The following is a 26,649-nucleotide window of genomic DNA, read 5'->3' on the forward strand; positions in this document are numbered from 1 at the left end:
AGGCTTATATCGCGCGTATTCCGTGGGTACAGTTCGAAGCGCAGGGATTTTTATTTTTTTTTTTACTTTTATGCAATTTAAATCGCGCACATATTCAAGGCGCAGGGATTTATTTATGCCGTGTGAGATGGAATTTTTTTTACACAATACATCACGCATTCACATCGGCCAGCAGCCATTTCGGCGCATATCCTACTTTTCACGGCCTATTATTCCAAGTCACACGGGTATTTTGGTGGACATTTTTATCTATGCCAATACAATTTTGCCAGGAAAGACCCTTTTCTCAATCGTGGGATCTTTAACGTGCACATCCCAATGTAGTGTCGACCAGCAGGTGACCAAAAAGAATTATTACTGCGTTCACTGATGTTGACAACGATGTCCTAGCTTCTCAAGGCGTAGTAGGTTTTTATTGTTGCAAATATAAATGATACGCAGAAAAATTATTGCCTATACGGTAGAGAAATGTTTTGTTGGTTTGTTTGTTTGTTTGTTTGAGATTTGTATTAAGAAAAAATACTTGTATTTTTCTATTATCTTATTTTACTTTATGAAAGGTTAGTTTCAAAACTGAAGCGACGTAAAACTAAAAGATTTCCGATACAGTAGTAGAGCTATAACGGTCAATATTTATATTCGTCTGGTGAGACGAAGCATGCATACGTAATAACCAACACGTTCACACCACCGCTGCAGCGTCAATAAAGGCTAGATTATAGGCACAGTAAGCCTCCCGTAAACCATCACAGATACTGTCAGGCTTTTACACACAGTACAAACACCCTTCCATTTGAACGCTCACCAAACGGGAACATCCTAGGTGCCCTACGTAAAGAGCGAGCAATTTTCAAAGAATTAATTTTGCGGATTGTCTCTCAGACAATCGGACCGTGGTGCGTTTTGGCGCTAGACCTAACTTTTAAAATCTAAATAATAAATTGACAGCTTGTTACACACACATTCTTAAATCATAAAAGAATTCTTTTTTCATCAAGACAAGATCAGTACAATTCGAAGTTTTGAAAGTTTGAAAAAAGAAAAGCCCCGAAGCAGGGTCACGCAAGGTCGTGGTTCTCGTAGCAGACGCCGGACGGTTTATGCCTATCGCCAGTTCCTCTGAACAGTCAAAAGCCACCGCTACAGTTCTTGTGAACTACAGCCGTTTGTTTCGTGCATAGTCATAGGTACATAATAACGTGCTATTGTAGATAGGCTCACATCGAGTCGCATTCAAATTACTAACTGACGACTACATTGTGAAAAAGGGAAACTGGATCACACGGGTTCACAATGGCTCAGGGGTAAGATAAACCACGCAAAAATAAATTCTTTGAAAATTGTTCGCTCTTTACGGAGGGCACCTACGATGTTCTCAAGCGGTGAGTGTTTAAATGAAAGGGTGTTTGTCCTGTGTGTGAAAGCCTGAATGGGCACATCGACAAAGGCCTGTAGCATGGGACACGGGAAGCTGCATTATCATCATCTCACTGTATCAGATCTTGCCAAGCTTTTACGTGGGATTAGACCATCCCTCCACTTGGTCACATACCAATAATGAATAGCCTGGGTGCTCTCTTTGCGCAGTGTTATTTTTTGTTAGAATTTATTTGGTAAAAGGCGCTGGTGCTTTTTTTTCGGAAATGAATTCAAATTCCAACTCGTCACAGCAAGCAGTCAGGGTGATGATGTTTGGTATGTGACCAAGTGGTGTTTGTGTTTTCCAACGCTGTCTCAACGACGAGGCTTGGATAAATGAGGTTGTATTGTACAGTTTGTTACGCCAGCGACGCCGATGTAGTCCATCAAAAATGTGCGTATCAATCCCAGTCTATCCACCTGCAATAAACAACACATACTGCGGTCATAAATTTTATTCTTGTGTTTTTTTGTTAAAGTATATATTCGCACATCATTCTTTTTCATACATTGTCAGCTGCAGCATCAACACCTGAGAAGAGGCGAAATAGTCCGAGGTTTCGAAAAAAACAGTTTCCATTACCATGAAGAGTTACCTACTTCTGTTTTTATATTTAGTCAAGTTTTGACTAAATATTTTAACATCGAGGGGGAATCGAAACGAGGGTCGTGGTGTATGTGCGTGTGTGCGTGTGTGCGTGTGTGTGTGCGTGTGTGTGTGTATGTAGAGCGATTCAGACTAAACTACTGGACCGATCTTTATGAAATTTGACATGAGAGTTCCTGGGTATGAAATCCCCGAACGTTTTTTTCATTTTTTTGATAAATGTCTTTGATGACGTCATATCCGGCTTTTTGTGAAAGTTGAGGCGGCACTGTCACGCCCTCACTTTTCAACCAAATTGGTTGAAATTTTGGTCAAGTACTCTTCGACGAAGCCCGGGGTTCGGTATTGCATTTCAGCTTGGTGGCTTAAAAATTAATTGATGACTTTGGTCATTAAAAATCTGAAAATTGTAAAAAAAAATAAAAATTTATAAAACGATCCAAATTTACGTTTATCTTATTCTCCATCATTTGCTGATTCCAAAAACATATAAATATGTTATATTCGGATTAAAAACAAGCTCTGAAAATTAAATATATAAAAATTATTATCAAAATTTTTTTTTCGAAATCAATTTAAAAACACTTTCATCTTATTCCTTGTCGGTTCCTGATTCCAAAAATATATAGATATGATATGTTTGGATTAAAAACACGCTCAGAAAGTTAAAACGAAGAGAGGTACAGAAAAGCGTGCTATGCAGCATAGCGTAACCACTACCCCGCTCTTCTTGTCAATTTCACTGCCTATGCCGTGAGCGGTGGACCACGAGTATACGGTCTTGCTGCGTTGCATTGCGTTCAGTTTCTTGACTAAATATTGTATTTTCGTCTTATGCGACTTGTTGTGTCTTGCGTTGGTAAGTTTTTCAGTCTTTTTAATAGACATCGTGTGCCATTATTCTATTGTGGGTTGTTAGTTAATTAGTTAGTGAATTAGTTCGTTGGTTCATTCGTTTGTTCATTCGTTCGTTCGTTTTGTGCGTTAATTCGTTTCGTTCGTTCGCTCGTTCGTTCGTTCGTTCGTTCGTTCAGTCGTTCGTTCGTTCCTTCGTTCCGGTTAGCTACTTACGGTTACTTGGTTAGTTAATTAGTAAGATAGTCACTTACTTACTTACTTACTTAACTTACTTAATACTTACTTACCGTTACTTACTCACTTACTTACGTTCCTAGGTTCTTACTTACTTACTTACTTACTTACTAGGGCGGGGATGTAGCTCAGTCGGTAGCGCGCTGGATTTGTATCCAGTTGGCCGCTGTCAGCGTGAGTTCGTCCCCACGTTCGGCGAGAGATTTATTTCTCAGAGTCAACTTTGTGTGCAGACTCTCCTCGCCGGTGTCCGAACACCCCCGTGTGTACACGCAAGCACAAGACCAAGTGCGCACTAAAAAGATCCTGTAATCCATGTCAGAGTTCGGTGGGTTATAGAAACACGAAAATACCCAGCATGCTTCCTCCGAAAGCTCCGTGGGAGTTTCAGCCCATGAACGAACAAACAAACTTACTTACTTACTTACTTACTTACGTTGTTGATATTTTGGTAAGTTATTTGACTCGTTGTCGAGATGGTATGAACACACACACTTTCACGATGCATTACTTAAAGCGTATGCTATATTAACGACGTTATGTCTCTGGTGACATGTTATGGTGAATTATACTTGAAGAAGGTCAGGGACGATTACTTTACTGTGATTGAGAGCTTCTGCAATGATTGATATCATATCAACCTGAGCTGTAACAGAGCTAATCAGTAACATTAATATAAATAAGGGAACCAGCCTACTCTTCAGCGACCCTGTCCCGATTCACTTCAGTCATCAGTCGCTATATTGCTGGCGAGCTCGTAGACGTCTAGCAGACGAAACTCGCAGTTTATTTCACTAGTTGAAGAATAACCCGAGTCTGCTTGTAATAATTATATAACATTACAATACCGTATTATTGTTTTGTTTTGTTTTCCCTTAACAATAACAAAAACAACACATTGTTGTCCATTAAAATGAATACATTAAAACAGAACATTGTCTGCGACACGTCCAACCTGCCTGTCAACGATTATAAAATACACATCGAAATAAAAATTACGAGAACATTCAAAAGAGACACATAAAATACTTATGGTTATTGTATTGACAGGTGCACCAGTGCGGTGTCAACAATATTGTAATAATTATATAACATTACAATACCGTATTATTGTTTTGTTTTCCCTTGTCAACATGAAACAATCTCTTCTCTTTGTTGACAGGGGGCATTTTGTGCGGTGGAGGGTCTGCGGAGGATTCAACCACAAGTCGCTTCGCCATGCAGAAATGTGTTTGATTGCGGCACACATGAGTGCTGCGTCGTGCCAACGCCCTACAAGGGCAGGAAGAAGAGAGACCTGTCCATGCAGTATGTCGGCGTCTGCAAGCCTCTGGGCGCAACCGGATCAAGTAAGATGATGACGATTGGTTTATACAACATGTTGTTGAAAATACATTACATGTATCCATTAATGGGAAGCAACTAGGGTACAAACTGAAGCAGAAGTGGATTAAACACAAAAGGCTTTTCGGCTACCCAGAACGCAATATTTTTGATGACATACTGAATGGATTTATTTCGGGACGACGACGCGAACGAAAATTAAGGGGCTTATTGTCCGTCAGGGCTTAAAATGCCTATATTGGACATGAAATTTTATACGATGTAGACGATGACGCTCTATGAGCGGTTCATTTTATAAAGGGAAGCAACCGGTTCAAAACCGGCGGGCGTCGCCGACAGAGCCAATGAAGGGGGATACCAACTTGTAGTTCTCATTCACTTGTGACTGAAGTTAATGCGTATGCTACGTGACCCAAACAATACAACATGACACAATGTCAAGTATATAACCAAACCAAACCCGGCGTTTAAAATCGACCCGCTTCTCGTACTATAGCGACCGTGTGCGGCTCCATCACAAATGTATTCCAGACTTGTACTTACATGTGATAAGGACAACCTTGGAAAAGTTGCACGAGAAGGAATGTATCCTTAGGCCAAATACAAATATATGTTGGTTTAGGGTAACGTGACCAACAAAAAAATGGGGCGATATATAGGTCGGCTTTTTTCTTTCTTTTTTTCTTAAATTTAGTCGATTTTAATGGAGGTAGTATCGGTACGGTTCGCAAAATGTGCCAAAAGTTTTTGTTTTTTTGATAAATGAAAAAAACGTTTTAGGGTCGGCGGGAAAAAATAGGGTCGGTCGGGTTACACTAAACCAACATATATTTTTATTTGACCTCAAAAAGGTAAAAAAAAAAAAAAAAAAAAATTTTTCAAAAAGCTTTCAACAAAGAAAAACAGTATTTATTGAGAGCAGACGTACAGTTGAAACACTGAAACGCTTGCTTGTAAGCACAAACACAGACATACACACACACTACGAACACGCATGTACACACACACACACTACTCACACACACACACTAACACACACACACACACACACACACTGGCAAACAAACACACATCAGTTCACCCACGCACGCACGTTACAAATCATCCTTCAATCACTCCAAAGTGTTACTAAATTGAAACCTTCGATTGCCCCGTCTTGCCTTGTCTGGACAGCTTGCTACGTTGGGGGTCCGGACATCTCTCCTCCGAGTCCCTTGATTACCTACACCTACTGCCCCTGTACCTTTGGGCTGAGTTGTGGCGGTCTGACCTACACCGACGTACCTCAGGGTCCTGTTGGTAAGTTTACAGGGAAGAGAAAACTCAACATGTTAATGGCAACTTGTTATGTCCCAAAATTGGTATGAGAAACTCACTTAGACATACAGAACTGAAGACTAACAAAAAGACTGGAAGCACGAAAGAAAGATAGATAGATAGATAGATAGAAGGAAAGAGAGAAAAGAAAGAAAGAGAGACTCAGACTCAGACTCAGAACTTTATTACAAAAGGATAAAGGTTTTAGGCAAAGCCTATTCTTCCAACCTGTCCTTTATACAACACGTAAAGACAGACGCACGTACAAAATATAGATTGAATCATATAAAATACAGAAAAATACAGAGAGAGAGAGAGAGAGAGAGAGAGAGAGAGAGAGAGAGAGAGAGAGAGAGAGAGAGAGAGAGAGAGAGAGAGAGAGAGAAAGGAAAGATTGGAAGAAAAAAAGAAAGAGAGAGAGACACACACAAAAAGGAATGAAAGAAAGAAAGAAAGAAAGAGAGAATGAAAGACTAAGGAGCAGAAAAGAGGAAGAGGTCGCGAAAACAGAGATCATCTCATACACACGGTACTTTTGAAGGGTGGAAGGGGGATGGGCGGGGGAGCATGCTTTATCCCCCAAATAAATCATATGAAGCAGAATAATTTACCCTAAGAAATGGGTAACTATGTTCCAAAGATATGTAATAAATGTGTCCTTTGTTTAAAACCTTTAGAATGGCGGACACAGCACATGGTACTGTTTCATTGCATTATCTGCATCACACATGGTACCGATGGTACCTTCAAATTGTAATCTTTTTTGTAAGAGTTAGTAAGAGTCTGATTCAGAAGTTAAACGTTACACTTTTTTTTTAAGTGGCATTGTGCCTTTGCTTGCATAACTAAAATGTGTGTATGTTTAGAATCTGCCTGTTGGTTCAGTGTTGGTCAGTCCGATTGTAGAGAATTTGAGTACGCGGAGCGCGTATTGTACACTGATACCGTAATATCGTTCCTGTGATGACAATGCAATCTACTGTGTTCATTTTGTTGATAATCATTATTATTTATATAATATATTTGATATCATCATCAATCCACAGTATGTTTGCCGATTCTTCTTTTCTTGAATGAAACTATGACCACGAACCTTTTTTTAATTTTATTTGTCATAGCATTATTAATTTACAAAGGAACGTAGAGTGAATCACTCATTGTTTGGCTCCCATAATGACCACCAGTCGTTCAGCAAGCCTTTAAACGACAAAACACGTTTGTTCATTTCAATGCTTTTAAGTCTCATGTGCCAGGAGATTGGTTCAACAAGGAACTCAGTTGTTGTCTATACGTTGAGCGCTAAACCGCGTTTGTTTCTTAGATCTTTGTAATTGTATGTGTGTGTGTATGTGTGTGTGTATGTGTGTGTGTGTGTATGTGTGTGTGTGTGTGTGTGTGTGTGTGTGTGTGTGTGTTTCAGGCACGTGCCAGTAAGTTAAGCTTACAAACTGCGATGTTTTTCCCCCCAAGTGCCGCGGAGACTCCACGGTCTTCAAACCACAAGCTTGGACGCATAAACAACACATCTTTGAACTGGGAGAAATGAAGTGTTTTCTGTACTTAGACCTCCACTCTCTGAAGGGAAGGAGGACAAGGGGTGACCTAATACAAACATATAGAATTATAAATGGGGTGGATGATATTGACATGCACAAAATATTCACATTCAAGCAGACAGACAACACCAGAAACAGCCAGGGAAAAATCTTTGTTCAACACTGTAAGACTAACAAGCGCAAGTTTTCGTTTTCTCATAGAGTTGCTAACAATTGGAATGCACTACCCGCTAACATAAAATTCGCACCCACAGTAGACGCCTTCAAAAACTTCTTGGACAATTCTCCAAAATTTCTTAACCTTTTTTACGACTTTGATTGAAAGCATTGAAAGAATAGGGATTTAGGCATGCAAAGTATCTGACAAAGAAGGGGCACCAATAAGGCCTCGCGGCCTTCGGCTAACAAATATAGCCGCCCCTACTACTACTACTACTGTATTACGTGTGAGCGTTGTACGACAAAATTGTTGCTGTTGATGGGGAGGTGGGGGGTGGGGCTTCATTTTGATTTGCATGTCTCTGGACGTTCCTTAGTTTCTGTAGGCTTATGTTATTAAGAAAGGGAAGGTTAATGAAAAGAGAAACAAAGCAAAATATTATTTGAGAGTAATTCAAGGAACATTCCTCCTGGTGTGAGTGATTATGTTCCCCACTGCTGATGTGTCCAGGCTTTTACACGAGATACATGTTAATATGTATACAATTATTCCAGTGTACACAAAGCATTGCCTGTATTTAACTGAATTGACAACTTGCAGTCTGCCCTTGACATATAAATGAGTACACCACACACGGACACATCGTTTGTTTGTTGTTGTCAGTGTGTGTATGCTTGTGCCACGGTGTGTGTGTGTTACGGTGTGTGTGTGCGGTCCAAAAGTGACAAATGGGTTCTTTTTGTTGTAAACACTCGACACAAATGGGTTCATGAAAAAAAGTGGGTTCATTTTCATAAACCCACTTTTTTTCCATGGTGCAAACAGCGGGAAATGACCCCAAAATGTCACTCCACAAATATCTCGGAAACACTTTTTTTAACGGAAAGAATGCCATATTCAAGATGATGACATTCTTTCCGTCAAAATTCCGTCCCCTATAGGCTACGAAATAGGTCAAATTTTATGCCTTTTTTAGTGTAAAATTCGTCCATGCCGGAGCGGATACTGCAGTCAGTGCGGTTGTAGTGCAAGCGCACTAGAAAGGCACTGCGCGCAGTGCCGTTGTAGTCCAAGTGCACTACAAAGGCAGTATCGGCTATGAACCCACTTTTGGGGTTAGGAAGGAATGTGTGTGTGTGTGCCATGGTGTGTATGTGTGTGTGTGTGTGTCACGTGTGTGTGTGTGTGTAAGTGTGTGTGTGATCATCCACCTAACACATGTTGAGACCGTTGTTACAATTGCTGATGATCAGTTTTTGTGTGGTCTATGGTCAACGCGAAGCAATCACATGTACTTGAATTACAGAAGGAATAAAACACATTACAGTCTGACCAACTGGATGACGTACATGCCTACTGAACCTGAAGTCCCAATGCAGATGTTGTACCTGTCCTATCACAAAAGCCAATTTCGGCCATATGTATGTGACGTTTGGGTGTGCAAAGCGCTGTTGTAAGAACTTTTTGTTCACTAAAATGCTCTTAAACTGCAATCCTTGTAGTACACGATGTTGTGCTTTGTTTGCCTGCTTGCTTGCTCAAGATGCATCTCGTGTTGTTCTGCTAATACCTATATTGGATCAGTGTATCGTTATAGCCAAGTTGACCTAACAGAAATCCCATAAACACTCATGTGGACTTAATAACTCCAATCAAACGTTATTCATTCTCAGGCCACTGTAATATCGAAACTCAAAACTCAAACGTCAAAAACCAGTAAAACAGGAATCGTACAAAACATATGCACTTCATTTTCACATGTTTTTATTTGAGACCAGGTCAGAAAAAGTTCTTCAAAACAAACATGAGAATAACCATCTTGGGAATACTTATCATTTTATAAGAACATTTAATCAGGCAGTGAACAACAGGAATTAAATCAGTATCTATGTTCCAGGTTTTTAACAGTCAATTTGAACAGTAAATTAAACAACACAAGAGAAACTCTTTCCTTTTTTTTCTTATCCTGTGTGTTTGTAATGCAGACTCCACCACCCAAGAAACCCCATGATGCAACACAATCCAACCCTTGATGACTGTACACAACCCAACGTAACCCCACAACCCACCAGACCTAACCTAGGCCAACCCCACCCTCAGTATCTCATCTGACCAAACCCACATGATCTCCCAACAGGGATACACAACACACACACTCTCTCTCTCTCCCTCCCTCCCTTCCCCTCTCTCTCACATCAAAATAAGGAGGATGCATAACCGATATAGCTGAATTATAGGATACTAGTGCGCGTGCTTGAATGGTGAATTATTAGCTTTTGAACTTTCTTGAATCTTCTTCTTCTTCTTCTTTGTTCGTGGGCTGAAACTCCCATGTACACTCGTGTTTTTTGAACGAGTGGAATTTTACGTGTATGACCGTGTTTTACCCCGCCATTTAGGCAGCCATACGCTGTTTTTGGAGGAAGCATGCTGGGTATTTTCGTGTTTCTATAACCCATCAAACTCTGACATGAATTACAGGATCTTTTTCGTGCGCACTTGGTCTTGTGCTTGCGTGTACACACGGGGGTGTTCGGACACCGAGGAGAGTCTGCACACAAAGTTGACTCTGAGAAATAAAAATCTCTCGCCGAACGTGGGGACGAACTCACGCTGACAGCGGCCAACTGGATACAAATCCAGCGCGCTACCGACTGAGCTACATCCCCGCCCTGTCTTGAATCAAAAATACAGCATAACATTCACAGTGGAATACCTTGCTTTCTCACATTTTCTGTTCACTAGCTCCCTCCATTCTCAGACCTCATTTTCTCAGGCTTTGGTTGTCTTAAAAGGGGGGCACAACTGCAATTTTTTATTCAACCGTATAAACAAAAACTTTCATGTGTCATTTTGTATCCTGAGAAATTCAAAATTATCACAGATAGTCAAACTCTGGGTTGGTTCAAACTGAAGCTAAATTTTAGCATGGCACCTTTCCTCCACTCTTTCGTGAGAACTTTTCCTTTTTGAGACAGCCAGTGCTGAACGATCATTAACCGTCGGGCGCATTCACTAAAGCTGTCAGGCAGCGTATGCACTGGTCATACACAACATCAAAGGCCTTAGTTCCATTGCTCTGAAACGTATGAACAAAACCACGTATGTAATGTTTTCAAAGATCAAATACAACAGACTACTGTTAATGTACCTGCACAAACTCCACTAATGGAAGATCAGATCATCTGAATTACAAAGCAAGGTTTCACAACTTAGCTTGCCAATGATAAAAATAAGTTCTGCATCAGGTTTGACAAGCATGACTTCCATGAAGAGCAAAGACAAGTTCTGGAAGAGACCAAGGGCCGCCTATGATATCCTGTGGAGATCTGCTCCATCTTTTCAAAGGGAGACAACTACAACTACTCCTGCTGCTTACATACCTTTTCTATGCCAATCACCCCCACCCACCATGCACACAAAATCTCTCTCTCTCTCTCTCTCTCTCTCTCTCTCTCTCTCTCTCTCTCTCTCTCTCTCTCTCTCTCTCTCTCTCTCTCTCTCTCTCTCTCTCTCTCTCTCTCTCTCTCTCTCTCTCTCTCTCTCTCTCTCTCTCTCTCTCTCTCTCTCTCATTTATTCTGATCAAGCCAAATAGTCAAAACAGCAAACAAAAGTATTAAAATTGAAACAGCTAACACATGTACAACTAATTAACATGGTTTTCCAGTCAACGTCACAATGAACTACAACAAAATCACCATTAAAGGAGGTAAAAAGGCTTGTCACTCACAAAGTAAGGATCCACAATGATTCTTTCTTTCTTGGGATCCCAGTCTCCAAGCATCTGTAGTTGTGCGCGACATTTTCCTTTGGGTTTCATCTCCTCCATGTCCCTGAGGGAAAGTTGGAGACAATTTCATTGATCAAACTCTGAGTTCATTTCCCAAACTCATAAACAAATATAAAAAATAAATAATAAAGTTGGTTCAGGTTGTCATTTATGCTAAAGGAACTTCCCACCGAGAGGTGCAAACACATTTACACAACGAAATAGAGCTGTCCAATGTCGCATTAATAACAATAATGCAAATGTTAGTTACTCTGGAAATGGTCATCAATTACACAGGCAGTCCCAGTCCTGATCCAAGCATAGTCCGACACTACACTGCAAATCTAATCTAAATCATTGAAATAAGCAAAAACAACATCCAATTGTTGCAATTTTGCTTTTCTTCTTCTTTGACATTCATGGGCTACACTTGTAAGCATGATTGACCTTTATGTGTATGGCCGTTTTCCCCCGCCATTCAGGCAGTCATAATTCGGATTAAGGGGATGTATACTGTGTGTTTTCATGTTTCTATAACCCACTAAGCTCTGACCTGGATTACAGGATTTTCATGTGCGTACTTTTACACACGAAGTGGAATAAGGCACTAGCACTAGCAGGTCTGCACATAAGTTGAGCTAAAAGCTCGGAAAAATCTTCACCCTTAACCCACCAGACGTGGCCAGAATTTGTACCCCGAACCTTCCACACAGAAGATTGACATCCTAATCATTAGGCCTTGCACCCGTCTACTGGTAATTTTCGCTCAGAATCTGAGGATCAATAAATGTTCACTTGCCAACAGCTATCAGTCTGCAGCTTGAAAGGTTTTTTTGGGTTTTTTTACCATACACCTCGACGATAAGGATAAGAATAAGATTTCATGTAGTTCTGTGGTTTTACCCTCATGGAAATTCGGGCTGCTTTCTCACTGGAGAAACGGAGCTGCCATAAAGCACAGCGCTACCCTTTTTTCTTTTTGGCCTGCATGTGTGTATTCATGTTTCCAAGCCCTGAGACTTTCGCTGTGAACTCGGGTTCTGTATCATGTGCATGCGCGCACACGGTTTTTTTTTCGGACACTGAGGAAAGTCTGCACAAAGTTAACTCTGGGTAAAAAATCACTCGCCAAACATGAGGATCAAACCCACGCCGATAACGACAACTGGTTTTGAAGCCAGCCATGCTACCGACTGAGCTATTCCCCCCGCCCTTCACGACAATCACTGAAGCTACATAGAAATTAAATGATATCCTTCCAATATATTTTAACAAAACTCTAACAAAGAAGATGACAAGAATCTCAAAGTCAAAATGATATTTCATGACATGTGACAAGCACAAGTCTGTATCCTCCAATGATGAATGTGCATGTTCAAGAAATGGAATGATTGTAAGAATGTTCTTAACCTTACATCATATTCTCTTTATCCATGCCGAAAATGATGTCAAACTTGTTGTAGTCCTCTGGAGTTAGCTAAAACATACAAACACACACACAAAATTAAACATGAGTTTATTACATGAATAAAGTACAAGTAAGCATTAATAGTATTTTTAATCATTTCTGACCTTTTCTCTTGTAGAACTTTGTAGAACAAAAAATACTGTATTTTTTTGTACAATGAATGACGCGCTTTGTTGCAAAAAGGAGCAACCCCCTCTTTTAAAGTTAAAATTAGAAAAATACACACAATAGGCGCTTCCGCAAGTTCCGGTGTATTGGCCGCAAGTCAAAAGAAATATACAGAGAGGTCACTGAGATTTATGCTTGCTCCCGGATGTGCTGTAAGATCAAAGATTACACACATTGACCTTCTGACCCCGGGTCAATGATCAAGTTTGAAACTATGAGACCCACTCCTTTGATGTCTGAGAGGAAACTTTGCCAAGGTCATAGTAGCAGAAGCATGCATTATAATTATCACTAGAGAGGGAGTGTTATGTTTCTCTGTATAGCGATGTGGGAACATGTGAACTCTTCTGCAGTCATACACAAGGCGATACAGTACCAGTCAATAGGGCGAGGAGTCACAGTTGAGGAGAAAAGTTGCGCCTAATAGGTATATATATAGTCCCAAAAGTACTGTACTTAGAATTGAAATAATGCCACATTTTCTGATGATCAACTTGAAGTTGAAAAACAAGACCATTTGATAAAAAAAAATTCAGCATCTTCTGATCTTGTTCATTCAGTTTCAAGTACAGAGTTGTCTGTTCTTCTGTTTGAAATAGTGCAACCAACTTTTCAGCAAATACATTTTCCTTGGTAATGAAGTGCTTTTAAAAAGCTTATGAAATCTGAATTTTAAATGTAGTTATTAACTCAGTAACTGTAGCACAGTACTGGAGAAAAACTTCAATTCTGCAGAATGAAAGTCAAGACTTCAGCTTTCTTTCTACCCTAGAGTCTAAAGAACAACAAACTGCACTCAAAACAAGCTGTACTTACTAACTGAACTTAAGATGACAAGAGTTGAATGAGACTTATCCAGGAAAGATGCTCCATGAACGTATTTTAATCACCTGATATTTAGGTACATGTATTAACTATAGTATAGTATACATATATACATATATATGTATATATTATATGTCTCTACAGTGACACATTTTTGGCTTAGAAGTTCGAAGATCAGTAAACAAAGCCTTACAGTATTTGTTTGTTTTTTCTTGTAACCTAAGGTGAATACTTACCAGCCTGGCGGTGTGGGTATAGCCAGTGATTCCATTTTTCTTCAATGTGGATATGGCGCGGGAATTTGGTGGCAGCCCAATGTTATAATCAGCAACTGCTGCACTGTCAACAACCCACTTGTGGAGGGGAAAAAGAAGAGAAAGCACGTGAGGACAAGTCAAAGACAAGAAGAGCAAACGCTCGATCGAGTCACTTTCGCAGTTCTGAATATTATATGAGGCATCAGATGGACAGGAAGAAATTGCTATTCACAACACAATGAGTCACGTTCACATAAAATTTGAGCCCGGTCACTTTTATAGTTTCCGAGAAAAGCCCAACGTTAAGTTGTGTGTTGCCGAACAGAAAAGGCTAGTTATCTCCCTTGTTTTTCTGATAACGTTCGTAAAAGGCTACAGATGTAAATACTTTGATGTAAAGAATAATCCTACAAAGTTTCAATCACATCCGATGAACTTTGTCAAAGATATAAAATGTCTAATTTTTCCTTTGACGCTGACCTGTGACCTTGAAAAAGGTCAAAGGTCAACGAAACCATCGTTAAAGTGTAGAGGTCATTGGAGGTCACGACTAAACAAAATATGAGCCCGATCGCTTTGATAGTTTCCGAGAAAAGTCCAACGTTAAGGTGGTGTCTACGGACGGCCGGCCGGACGGCCGGCCGGACAGACTAACACTGACCGATTACATAGAGTCACTTTTTCTCAAGTGACTCAATAAAATGACATGACTGTTAGTGTTATGATGTGAACTAAGTCAGAGAGGAGTGAATACGTGTTTTTGTCTATCCATCTGTATCTTTCACAATGTGTTTGTGAATGTGGTTAGCAAAAGAGCATTAAAGTTATCAATGAAATTAAGAATAGTTCAGAATATAAAAAAATAATGTACAAATAACATTAAAGGCACAGTAAGCCTCCAGTAAACCATCACAGATACTGTCAGGCTTTTACACACAGTACAAACACCCTTTCATTTAAACACTCACCGCTTGAGAACATCCTAGGTGCCCTCCTTAACCCTTTCGATGCCAATCAAAACTTCCTGACTGCCAGGGAATATTGGAGTTCGGGGTGTAATAATTCACAAAAAATTCTAGCTCCAAACTGGCAGTAGGTAGGAAAGTAAAACCTATGTTATTTTTAAAGGAAATTCAACCAAGAATCTGTTTTTAGTATCTAATCATGGAAATAATGCACAAGTGCAGGACGGGTATACCCGTCCTAAGGCAGTCAAGGGGTTAAAGAGCGAGCAATTTTCAAAGAATTTATTTTTGCGTGGTTTATCTTACCCCTGAGCCATCGTGAACCCGTGTGATCCAGTTTCCCTTTTTCACAATGTAGTCGTCAGTTAGTAATTTGAATGCGACTCGATGTGAGGTTATCTGCAATAGCACGTTATTAAGTACCTCTGACTATGCACGAAACAAACGGCTGTAGTTCACAAGAACTCTAGCGATGGCTTTTGACTGTTCAGAGGAACTGGGGATAGTCATAAACCCCGTCGTCTGCTACGAGAACCACGACCTTGCGTGACCCTGCTTCCGGGCTTTTCTTTTTTCAAACTTTCAAAACTTCTAATTGTATTGATCTTGTCTTGATGAAAAAAGAATTCTTTTATGATTTAAGAATGTTTGTGTAACCAGCTGTCAATTTATTATTTAGATTTTAAAAGTTAGGTCTAGCGCCAAAACGCACCACGGTCAGATGTCTGAGAGACAATCCGCAAAATGAATTCTTTGAAAATTGCTCGCTCTTTACGTAGGGCACCTAGGATGTTCCCGTTTGGTGAACGTTCAAATGAAAGGGTGTTTGTACTGTGTGTAAAAGCCTGACAGTATCTGTGATGGTTTACGGGAGGCTTACTGTGCCTTTAAAATAAAATGTTAGTTGTTAGTGTTACACTCTTACAGTCAAATTGAATCAACATGAGAAGTACCTTGTCTGTTTCCCCTTTTTCTTTTATCAAATGTAGCAAAATGGCTTCAGCCATGGTTGAACGGCAAATATTACCTGCACACAATAATTATAAACAGTGTCAATACATAAGGGTACAGTAACACTAACACTAACAGTTCCCTGCACATTATGCCAAGAAAAAGCAATGAAGAGTAATTTAAGACAGTGATCGACACAGCAACAGAGACCAAGTACAGTCCTCAGCTACTCAGGTCATGTCTTCAAAACAAGTTACTTGTTCATCAATATTTACCACTCTTACTAATCTGAAAGCAGTCAAACAAAACAAACTTTAACTGAAGAGGAATACACACACACATTAACACTCTTTTTATTTGTACTGTAGCGTAATTCTTCATCAGTGATATATATATATGTCATATCACCATAAATATATATGGATTCCCGAAAAGCGCTCTCATCTTAACACCACCCATGTGTTGCATAGGAACCAAGGTGCTTTTTCTCAGCCAAGTTGCTTTTTTGGCCTGTGCAACGAATCTTACAGAGACAGAGAGCTTCACGATGGCGACAAAAATAAGAGACGATGATGCGAGACGTGAAAGAAAGTTTTCATACTTTAGCTAGCAGACGATTCGGTCAATGAAATCGTCAGACAGAACGTCTTTATGATGGGAAAGTTAGCTGGGGTGGTCCCTATAAACCTTGAAAAGCAGTTAATCCCTCGGGCCACGTCAAAAACCACGCCGAGAAGACCGCGACACGCTACACGCCATCGCAGTTCAAACACCGCCGCCATCTAGGAAAACAAAGTGCACAGCAGGCGAGCATATTTCAAAGCCGCTCGCTGAGTGCTTCGCGTGTGCTTTCCTGCACTGCCCTGAGAAACAGGGTTTCGAAAAGTGCATTGCGATTGCTTCGGGTCACTTTGGCAAAAGGCAACTCGTCTCTGGCAGAATTAGCTCACAGGTTCTTGGTGTATTACTTAAAAGTAATTTTATTGCAATAAGTGAATAATATTACAAACTTGAACTATGATTACTAAGTCCATTGCTTTATTGGACTAGATAAAACAAAAAGTTGTAACAACACTAGCGGAAACCTTTTGTCGTTCTCCCTTTTCCCTCTTTTTGTATTTTCTTTCCTTCTTGTATTCCTTTCTTTTTACTCCAGGAGCCCACCTCTGCCAAAAGTATGGTTTGTTTTGAGATTACAAGACTCTACAATGCAAGGGAAGCAACTGTGAGTGTGAAATAAAATTGAAACTTGGAACAATTTCTTGCACAAACAACCGTTTTCGATGACTGGCAGCGACAAATGCAATCCCAAAATGGTATTCAAGCAAACTTCAAACAACTTCAGTTTTATATCCATCATTGCTCGATTGAAATTTCAGCTCCATTTTTGATCCTACCTAAACAAACGAACAGCACGGAGCGCTTCTTTGCCAAGGGCGCAGCCATCTTGATCCTCAGGTACCGGAAGTGAGAAATTTGTCGTCGGCTGTCTTTCACGAGTTCTTCGCATTCTTGGATTGGATTTGGATCAAGGTAGATGACGTTAAATCTTGTTTTTGACTCGTAATCATAATCAGCGATGATGTTTTAATCAGCTAGAGAGTTTTTGTCGTGTTTCGTTCTGATTCAAAGTCTGATTTCTTATTTTAGTGGTGACGTCGGCTTTGTTTGTGTTCAACAGTTCATCATCGACATCGCAGACTCCGAACTGCTTCCGTGTAAGTCTTTGACAAAAAACAGCTGCATCGATTACATAAATTTACAATGCTAAGTTGGGAAATGTAGCGCGTCACAGCTGAGACGCCGTTCTTAATTGTCTGTGTGAGAGACACTTTTTTCTGCAAACTGAAGTGTCAACAACACCTGAATCCGATGTGAATGTCTGATTCTGAGACCACCTGCACTTTATTTCACCAGCAGGAAGATTATACCCCTCCTGTCTGGAATTTAAAATTCACAGAGGATTACCACTGTGTGTAGCCTTTGAAAGATAAGGGCTACAATCTTGTCCTACTTTTTTGTACAAGCCTGTGGTGTAAGTGCTGTCTAAAAAATGGTTACCTAGTGCAGTTACTGTAACTGTAAGTGAAACTGTACAGTTGAGTTAGGTCTCAAACTCATAAGCTGCATTAATCAAACCCTGAGGATTTTGGCAATCTCTCTATATAACCTTGTGAGGTTTTTCATCACATTTAATCAATGAGACTTATGACTATGAGTTGATCGATCTAAAAATGTTTACTCTTTTTGCAGTAATCAATGCGTACTGTATGCATAAATGTATATAAACGTAAGTTGTAATGGCACTTCCAATGGGCTATTTTTGAAGATTCAATTCTCAGAACTAAAATTAATCATCACATAATTTCTGTCTGTTTTTGCCAGTGTGTGGAATGCCTGCATGCCAGGCGAGGAAAATTACGAGGAGGTAGTGTGGCTTCTTTCGCAATACCCAGAATCCCCATCGCCAACCATGGCCACAGGAGGGGGTGGGGGCAGACCAGCCCCCATGCCTCGCCATTCCAAACCCAACCTGGCCCCTAAACCCCACCCGCAAGGGGGCGTCCATGCACATTCGCAACTGGGCGGTCGCAGCATGGCGACTCTGGCGGCAGACGCGGCGGCGAGTGTGGCACAAGCGCATCGCGGTCATGGTCAGATGAATGACGCTCGAGCCAAGACAGTGCTGAAAGAAGCGGTGGATGCTGTGGTGAACAGCTTTGCAAAACATACTCATGGTTACGGCAGAGGTAAATTGCAGTTTTCTTTTTATCCACACATTTTCTTTCTCTCAGTCTCATGGTCAGGAATCTGTCAAGGTGTCCAAATGCAAAAATCCTGTTCTGGATACTTTTATTACTTTGTATTTTATTCTGTTTTTAAATGACTACAATATAAACAATACAGTTATGAAGTATTCCTCATGCAGATTCTATCCATACCAAATTTATGTCTGTCAGTCGTCTGGATGCTGAGAAAATTGACTTTGTTCAAGAAAAAAAGCACCTGTTTGGGCACACAAGGCGTTACGCGAAACGCATGGTACATTGGGCATTGAATAACCAAGTTACTGATACGGGTATCATCTCAATCTAATTTTTAATAGGTCCAGAAATGGATGGAGAAACATATGTTAGATTAATGAAAGTTTGATCTGAACATAGGTTTTGGATTTTGAGCGTTCTTTTTTAGCTGGTCTGCATGTTACATTTGGTGTAAATAATAATGAAAAAAGAGAAACTATCTTAAAAAAAAATTCTGGTCAAACTTACTTAAAAATCATTGCTGAGGAAGGTCATTAGGTAGGATGATTGTAATTTGTTTTAAATTGAGCGAAAAAGTTGTGTTTGATGTAATTTAATTGTACTTCTAAGTTAAAAATATGCGTTTGGTGTAAATGAAATTGTATCTACATTCTACTTGCCCAAACAAGTTTTGTCACACTCACAGTCTTTAAATAATGCCATAATACACAAAAGTGTGTGTTTTCTTATACCTCATGCAGACACCTGGTAGTTAAACTATGGTCACAGGATTCCTAGTGCTTGCACCTGTTGGCTTGTAGAGAGACTTTATAGGTGAGGCCTTCTGACAAGGGTGTAAATGTAACGGACATACTGAGGATACTTGAAAATGACAATGAATTTGTTTTAGAGACAGAAGATAACTTATCAGTGCTTAAGAACAACCAGCAAGACCAAACCTTTGTTTCAACATGAAAACAAGCACACTGGATGACAAAATTGACCTCAGAAGGACCACTGTTGGGACATTTTGGTGTAAATGTAACATACATCACCTTGTTTTTTTACTGAGACCATAAATTATGCAGCACATAATAATGCTAAAAACAGCCCATAACAGTCTGTTGAGGGTTTATGAGCTAAATAAAAGAGAAATTACCCTTCAAATGGACCTGCAGATCTTCGGAGCCTTCTGTATGTTACTTTACACCATCCTTTTGTGTAAGGCACAACCATTAATTTAACCCTTTATTTTGACTTGAGACAGGTAGCTTAGAACAAACAAGTTAGAAATACTGTTTAACTGATGTGAGCATAGCCCATTAAATGTAAATTCAGTACCTTGTACTTGCTGTTTGGTGTAAAGTAACGTACAGATCATGGGTAAAATTAACATTTGGTACCGTAGTGGAGTACCAACCTGACTGTTCTATCGTGAAAAGGATTTGCTGTGATTTCTTGTTTGTAACTCAAAAAACTGCAGACCAAAATAGTGTAAAAATATTTAAAGAGGGTGATTTGATAATAATTTCTACACCGCTGACCGTGCTTTTTTCAAATTAAGTAATAACCTGATGATTGAGGTTAAGGTTTGCAAAACAAATGACATGAAAATTTACTGGAACCTTTTCTGCACTTCCATAGAGAATTTCATTGTTTTAAAAACAGTGTAAATAGGTAAATGTTGAATTGTATCTTTGATTCTGGGCTTTGGTGTAAAGTAACTAACGGATAAATGATTTTGCTTATATTGAGACAGGAGAAACTTTTTTCAAGTGTTGCTTTAGTACAGATCAGTTCTACATTCAGCCATCAAGCCATTGGATAGTGAAACAGTTGCCTAAAGCTGAACCTGACAAAATGACAGCACCTTGAAATTATGTTATGGTGTACATGTACAGTAACATACAGTCCTTTGTGCTGTATCTGCAAATATTTGATAAACCGAACACTTGACTGGAAAATAAAATGCTGCAATTGAAGGACAGGAATACCGAGATGTTTATTCATGTAAATTTAAGGAGGTTTAAAAAAGTCTAAAAATTGTAACACTTGTTAGACTCCTCGACAGATTCTTGGCCATGTATAATTTTGTATTTCTCTTTTTTTCCACTCCAGTAAATGTTGTGGAGGCCTTGCAAGAGTTCTGGCAGATGAAGCTGGAGAGAGGAGCGGACTTGAAGAACGGCGCCTTGGTTGTCTATGAGTCCCAGCCCACCACAACTCCTCCCTATGTCTGCTTTGTCAGCCTGCCTGGGGGCAGCTGTTTTGGCAGTTTTCAGGTACTGTTTAACTATAAGTGAGAATACAGTGGTACAGTCGATCCTGGATGTACCCACCACCCAAGGGACAGACCAAAAGTGGTTGTACTTGTAGTAGACAGGTGGTCAGCTATGAAAAAGTGAATTACATAGAAGAAGAACTCGTGTGGGATCCTTGGGATGGTCGTTGTCAGCCGGTGATTGCTTTCAGGAGGTGGTAGCAAGGGCAGGCTTGACTGTACCACTACCTGCCATGTAATGCACATTTGATGAAAGGACACCTCCTGAGAAAGAACTCCTTTTCTTGTCCCTTTGTCTATTTATGTAGTAATGTATTATATTTACCAAAGAGTACCTGTCATGACACTGCCACCATCAGTTTAACTGTTTGCTGGTCCCACTCCCAATGGAGTTTTTTCATTGCTGGTACTGTGGCTAAGCCAATATTTCTAACAGTATTATAGCCCATGGTAGAAATGGTGGTCACGAGTGAGTGAACACACATGGAGAGGGTTATTATTGAGAGGACTCAAAAGTGTAAAGAGTGACATGCTACGTTGACAAGATAATGACAGCTCTGCTAATGCTATTCACTAGTCAGAAGTGGCAGTGATTGTGAAAAGGGCATGCATTACTGATGAGAGTGCAAACATGTACATGTAGTACAAACATTGCCCTGAAAGGGGGTTGGGGTCGTGGGAATGAATTTGAAAGGCCATTCAAAGCACTGACCTGCCCTAGGCTGAGACTTTACTCAAGTTAGTAAGCACTCATGTCTAGTGTACTTTTACAAAACAATATTAAATAAATGTTATAAGGGACGGGGGGTCACGATAAGATTATATGTTATCATAAGTCTTACTCTTACATTTCATATTTGGAATGTTTCACAGAAACCCTTTCTTTCTTGCTTTCTTTTTAGCTTGCGTTCTTTCTGTCTTTCTTTCTTTTTATCTTTCTTTCTTTTCTTTCTCATTTAGATTGTACAAGAAAAACAGGTTTGGGGGTTCTGAGTTCAGATGTTCATTGATTGCCTACTGGATTGGAACAAAATAAAATGCACATTTTTCCTTGAATTGTCGCATGCTTTTGTTTTAATCTTCATTGACCCACAGCTGCTCTCGAGACAGTGCTTAGCCTCTCTTGGCCTGGAAAACATTTTTGTTGGGAAAACAAGTACATATATGCAGAGAGCCGACGGGCGCTGTGGCGGGATGGTAAGACGTCGGCCTCTTAATCGGAAGGTCGAGGGTTCGAATCCCGGCCGCAGCTGCCTGGTGGGTTAAGTGTGGAGATTTTTCCGATCCCCCAGGTCAACTTATGTGCAGACCTGCTAGTGGCTTATTCCCCTTCGTGTGTACACGCAAGCACAAGACCAAGTGCGCACGAAAAAGATCCTGTAATCCATGTCAGAGTTCGGTGGGTTATGGAAACACGAAAATACCCAGCATGCTTCCTCCGAAAACGGCGTATGGCTGCCTAAATGGCGGGGTAAAAACGGTCATGCATGTAAAATTCCACTCGTGCAAAAACACGAGTGTACGTGGGAGTCTAAGTCCATGAACGAAGAAGAAGAAGCAGAGAGCCATTCAGTAACAAAGGATCCAAGAGATTCAAGTTACAGGTGCCGTACAATGGGAACCCCTCTTAAGACACCCCCCCCCCCTCCCCCACTTTAAGACCTATACCCCTTTGAAGACCTTGCATTTTCAAATTTTCTGTTCATAACTTCTGTAACTGTAAGTTAACCTCCGTTTTGAGATTCCCTCCTTTTTAAGGCCAAGTTCTCAGACTTTTGGAGGTGTTGAAAAGGAGGTTCCTCTGTAGCTATTAAAGTGAACGGCAGTCGGGGCAGGGATGTAGCTCAGTCGGTAGCGCGCTGGATTTGTATCCAGTTGGCCGCTGTCAGCGTGAGTTCGTCCCCACGTTCGGCGAGAGATTTATTTCTCAGAGTCAACTTTGTGTGCAGACTCTCCTCGGTGTCCGAACACCCCCGTGTGTACAACGAAAAAATCCTGTAATCCATGTCAGAGTTCGGTGGGTTATAGAAACACGAAAATACCCAGCATGCTTCCTCCGAAAACGGCGTATGGCTGCCTAAATGGCGGTGTAAAAAAACGGTCATACACGTAAAATTCCACTCGTGCTAAAAACACGAGTGTATGAGGGAGTTTCAGCCCACGAACGCAGAAGAAGAAGAAGAAGAACGGCAGTCGGACATTGTCTAGTGTGCGACTTCTGCTTTTGAAATGAGCTGTTATGTATGATTTCAGAACTGTGCCACAAAGGCGGAGGCCAGAAGGAGCGCAGCCAAGATTGCTTTGATGAACTCTGTCTTTAACGAGCACCCATCACGCAAGATATCTGACGAGTTTGTTGACAAGGCTGTTGGTGATGCCATCTCCACGTTCAAGGTGCGAGTTTTGTGTGTGTGTGTCAGTTAGAGAGAGAAAGATTTCTGAAGGGTTTGGCTGGTTCGTTGAGAGAGACTTTTTATTTTTTATATTTTTTTTTTTATAAATCTTCATTAATTATTTTCATTCATCATTCCAAATCCAATAACTACAAAAAGGTTACAAAAATAATCTATAACATTCATGATAATGCTTTGACCTTTTATTATGCCATAATTTCATTATTATCAAAAATAAATATTCCTAATTTGCTTATGACTGGTTTGTTGTTTAATTGATTGTTGTAGAGGTTTGTATTAAGAATCAGTATGTTTGGTTCTTTGAAGTGGGATATTAAAAATAAAGTCCATTTTCATTTGTAAGACTGAACATTTTTGAAAACCAGGGGTGTTATGTATGAGTGACGTCGAAAGTACACGCCGACTTCAGCGAAGTCATGACTTGAAAGTCGCCGCCTACCGCAGGCGCTCAGTCGGTATGCACGGGTGACGACCAGACCGCCGACTTTCAAGTTGCCGTGTAAAGCAAGGTCACCAGTCAATCTATTTTTATAACGAGGAATTCCTTCCTTTGCGCATGCGCTAGGGTCATTCGATAACATCCTCCCGCTTCCTCGCACGGGGAGTTCGACTATTCAGAGACGGAGAGCAGTGAAATATGGGTCAGTGGGACGGAGAGCGTGGAGAAATGGAGGCGCAAAAGATGAAACGAGCAAGAGGGTGCCTGTCGCGTAAAAGGTGAGAGTCAAAAACGGCACCAGTGAAATATGGGTCAGTGCTACTTTGCTCTGAAACGAATCAAAGATGTCTTCGCTAATCTTATCGGTGTTGGTTCTAAAATAATATGACAAGGGAAGTGAATCTCACAACAACAACAAAATTTTAGTCCAGCACTTCCAACTATTGGGTTCTGTCTAAAAACGATTACGGCGAAAAAATTCGTCGACTTTGATGGCGGAAAACCATGAAAATGGCCATTCTGTTCACTGAAGTCGGCGTGTAAACCATTTAGACGACCTCCGGAGCACGTCTAAATTTAGTCGCCAGTTTCGGTGGTACAAGCGTGTAGTCGCCACCCGTGCATACCGTGTATCTCGCGGTTGGCGGCACTCGCTGTTTGCACGCCGCCTAAACGTTTAGACGTCACTCATGCATAACTCCCCTGAGTACAGTATTTAGTCAGTCTGCGGTCATTGTTTGATTTATTAAATTCTCTCACAGGGGAGTTCAGCAGACATTGAGGACCCCAGCACTGGCATCGGAGCATTCAAGTTCATGCTGGAGGCTAACAAGGGACGTTCAATGCTGGAGTTCCAAGAACTCATGACCGTCTTCCAGCTCTTGCACTGGAACGGCAGTCTCAAGGCCATGCGCGAACGCAACTGCTCAAGGCAGGAGGTCAGTTTGTGTGTCATGATTTTACTGTTTGAGGCATTTCACACTGATTACAAGTACAAGCTACAGGCAGGGTGAATGAAATATTTCTGTGTGAATAAGTTTAAAAGTTGTGTGTATTTGACATGGCCTTGATTGTGGAGAGAAGAAGAAAACTTTTCGTTACAATCCAGGGATTTTACAGTACGACTAATAGCATACTCTTAGTCTTATGTTCAAGTAACGGTTCGTATTTTTGTTACAATATATAATACAGTCTAAAGCTTTACACAACTATTTCACAGATGACTACACATACCTTTGATGTTGCCAGCCAAAACTTTATGCGGTTTGTCAGTTCAAGTCTCCCGTCATAATGTGATTAACATTTCTCAAGATCACGTTCTGGGGCTGAAGGCTGTGTGCGGTGTGCCAAAATGGACCCACATACCTTTTACACACTGTTTACATAATCAAACACAAGGTCTTGGCGTAAAGTACCCAAAATAGAAAGAATTCTCCCTCTCGCTGAGATTAATAGACATGTAGGCTTTTGATGTAATTAGTTCACGTGTGGGACCTGACATGAGCCTGATCAAGGGCCACGCTTTCCAGCACGGAGAATGATCAAAATTAATTTGTAAAAATTTGGAGTTTTTAACTCCTTTTTGTAGGAAAGTCAATAAAACTTCACTTGGTATTTGTTCAAACGGAGAGCTGTCTGAGGCATGACTGAAAGCCTTAGGGGCTCCGTGCACCTAAATGTGACAAGTTCAGTAACTTTACTGTATCCTGGTTCCAAGATTAAAATTTAAAAAATTAAAAACAGGACAAACAATTTCGACCATCTCTTTACCACACTGATGAATAGAAGGGAGCTAACAACTAACATACCGGTAACTGCTTTCAGTGAAACTACAACATTGTTTTTTTATTAGATGATGCTGCTGCAACAAAGTACAAACAGTGTGTCGTTAGAGGTTGGTTTAAAAGAATAATTAAGTTTTTGTGCTTTTTTTTCTGGGTTTATTAACTTTGATCAATAGTTGAAAAAAGAGATAAACAGCAACAAAGTGCAAACCAAGTGTCTTTAGAGTGTTTTTTACATTTTATTTGTGTGGGTTTCGTTTTGTTTTGTGTGAGTTCATTAACTTGGATCATTAGTTGGAAAGGAGATACAGAGCAATGTTACATGTGTTTTCCAGGTGCTGGCTCACTATTCTCATCGAGCACTGGACGACGACATGAGATCGCAAATGGCGCTGGACTGGATCGCACGAGAGCAGGAAACACCCAACATCATCAGCCAAGAGCTGGATGTAGCTGAACGAGAGCTGGAGAGTGCTCGCCTGGCTGGGAGAGAACTTCGCTTCTACAAAGAAAAACGGGACATTTTGGTCCTGGCGCTCAGCCAAATCAACCCCGTGGAAAGCTTGGCCTAAGGCTGAGGAAGAAGCCTTTGGTGTGGAAAATGAACAAAACAACATGGACTTTGATATTTGGGGGGGGGGGGGGGGGGGGGGGGGCGCAGAAGTTATGATCTTGGTCAGGAAAATCTTCAAAATATGTGGGATATTTATGTCAAGTAGAGCAAAGCTTTAAATTAATACTGTGACAGCCCCGTTTCTTCTCCCTCTCCCTCTCTGCCCCCCCCCCCCCCCCCCCCACCACCACCACCAAGAACCGGATCCCATTTCCACCTCCCTCCTAAAAAACTGAGGACACTAACAAGAGAACGTTATGTTAAAGACGCAAAGAAATTCACTATAAAAGCATGAACTAGGGGCCCTTCACATCCCCTTTAGTTTGTTGCTTCTGCATGTCCCCCAAACCCTAACCCCCAAACCCTAACCCCCTGGCAACACCTCCGACCCTGGAAAACATACAAACATCACCACCACCCCCTTTCCCAGTACCCTCTCTGCTCCCCTTCTAATGAATGATTGATAAGGACTGTA

General features: G+C 40.7%; 2 protein-coding genes and 1 long non-coding RNA gene across 7 annotated transcripts in view; 2 read left to right on the forward strand and 1 right to left on the reverse strand.

Annotated features, from left to right (window-relative positions):
* LOC138971192 (uncharacterized) overlaps positions 1-7,333 on the forward strand; it is a 16,294-nt gene extending 8,961 nt beyond the window's left edge. For 2 of the 3 annotated variants that reach the window (XR_011457192.1, XR_011457193.1), the window contains exons 2-4: positions 4,281-4,467; positions 5,636-5,761; positions 7,200-7,333. This is a non-coding gene — a long non-coding RNA (uncharacterized lncRNA). Of the gene's footprint in view, positions 1-2,867; positions 2,886-4,280; positions 4,468-5,635; positions 5,762-7,199 lie in introns of those variants that run through there. The other variant, XR_011457191.1, reaches the window with a different exon arrangement.
* A 1,909-nt stretch (positions 7,334-9,242) lies between these two features.
* Positions 9,243-17,378, reverse strand: LOC138971195 (low molecular weight phosphotyrosine protein phosphatase-like). The gene is made up of 6 exons (XM_070343861.1): positions 17,297-17,378; positions 15,902-15,975; positions 13,963-14,079; positions 12,681-12,742; positions 11,227-11,329; positions 9,243-10,574 (listed from the first exon to the last, which is right to left on the reverse strand). Exons 1-6 carry the CDS (start codon positions 17,343-17,345, stop codon positions 10,491-10,493), a joined length of 489 nt encoding a protein of 162 aa, XP_070199962.1. The 5' UTR covers positions 17,346-17,378; the 3' UTR covers positions 9,243-10,490.
* On the forward strand, positions 17,333-26,345 carry LOC138971194 (protein limb expression 1 homolog). 3 transcript variants are annotated; one of them, XM_070343858.1, is made up of 6 exons: positions 17,333-17,432; positions 18,285-18,649; positions 20,762-20,925; positions 23,178-23,318; positions 24,539-24,715; positions 25,897-26,345. In XM_070343858.1, the coding sequence occupies exons 2-6, from the start codon at positions 18,301-18,303 to the stop codon at positions 26,131-26,133; spliced, it is 1,068 nt and encodes a 355-aa protein (XP_070199959.1). In that variant the 5' UTR covers positions 17,333-17,432; positions 18,285-18,300; the 3' UTR covers positions 26,134-26,345. The 3 variants fall into 3 exon arrangements, with proteins under 3 accessions (XP_070199959.1, XP_070199960.1, XP_070199961.1); XM_070343859.1 differs by lacking the exon at positions 17,333-17,432 and adding an exon at positions 17,586-17,617; XM_070343860.1 differs by lacking the exon at positions 17,333-17,432 and adding an exon at positions 17,670-17,934.
* The last annotated feature ends 304 nt before the right edge of the window (positions 26,346-26,649 follow it).

This window comes from Littorina saxatilis, linkage group LG7 (assembly GCF_037325665.1).
Source record: "Littorina saxatilis isolate snail1 linkage group LG7, US_GU_Lsax_2.0, whole genome shotgun sequence".
Classification (NCBI taxonomy): Eukaryota; Metazoa; Mollusca; class Gastropoda; order Littorinimorpha; family Littorinidae; genus Littorina; species Littorina saxatilis.

Coding starts and splice junctions, on each gene's coding strand:
- LOC138971195 (XM_070343861.1), bottom strand. CDS start 17,345: ATGGCTGCGCCCTTGGCAAAGAAGCGCTCCGTGCTGTTCGTTTGTTTA. Junction 14,080..15,901: donor AAAAAGGGGAAACAGACAAG/GTACTTCTCATG, acceptor CCCCTCCACAAG/TGGGTTGTTGACAGTGCAGC. Junction 11,330..12,680: donor ATGGATAAAGAGAATATGAT/GTAAGGTTAAGA, acceptor ACTTTCCCTCAG/GGACATGGAGGAGATGAAAC.
- LOC138971194 (XM_070343858.1), top strand. CDS start 18,301: ATGCCAGGCGAGGAAAATTACGAGGAGGTAGTGTGGCTTCTTTCGCAA. Junction 18,650..20,761: donor TACTCATGGTTACGGCAGAG/GTAAATTGCAGT, acceptor TTTCCACTCCAG/TAAATGTTGTGGAGGCCTTG. Junction 24,716..25,896: donor GCAACTGCTCAAGGCAGGAG/GTCAGTTTGTGT, acceptor TGTGTTTTCCAG/GTGCTGGCTCACTATTCTCA.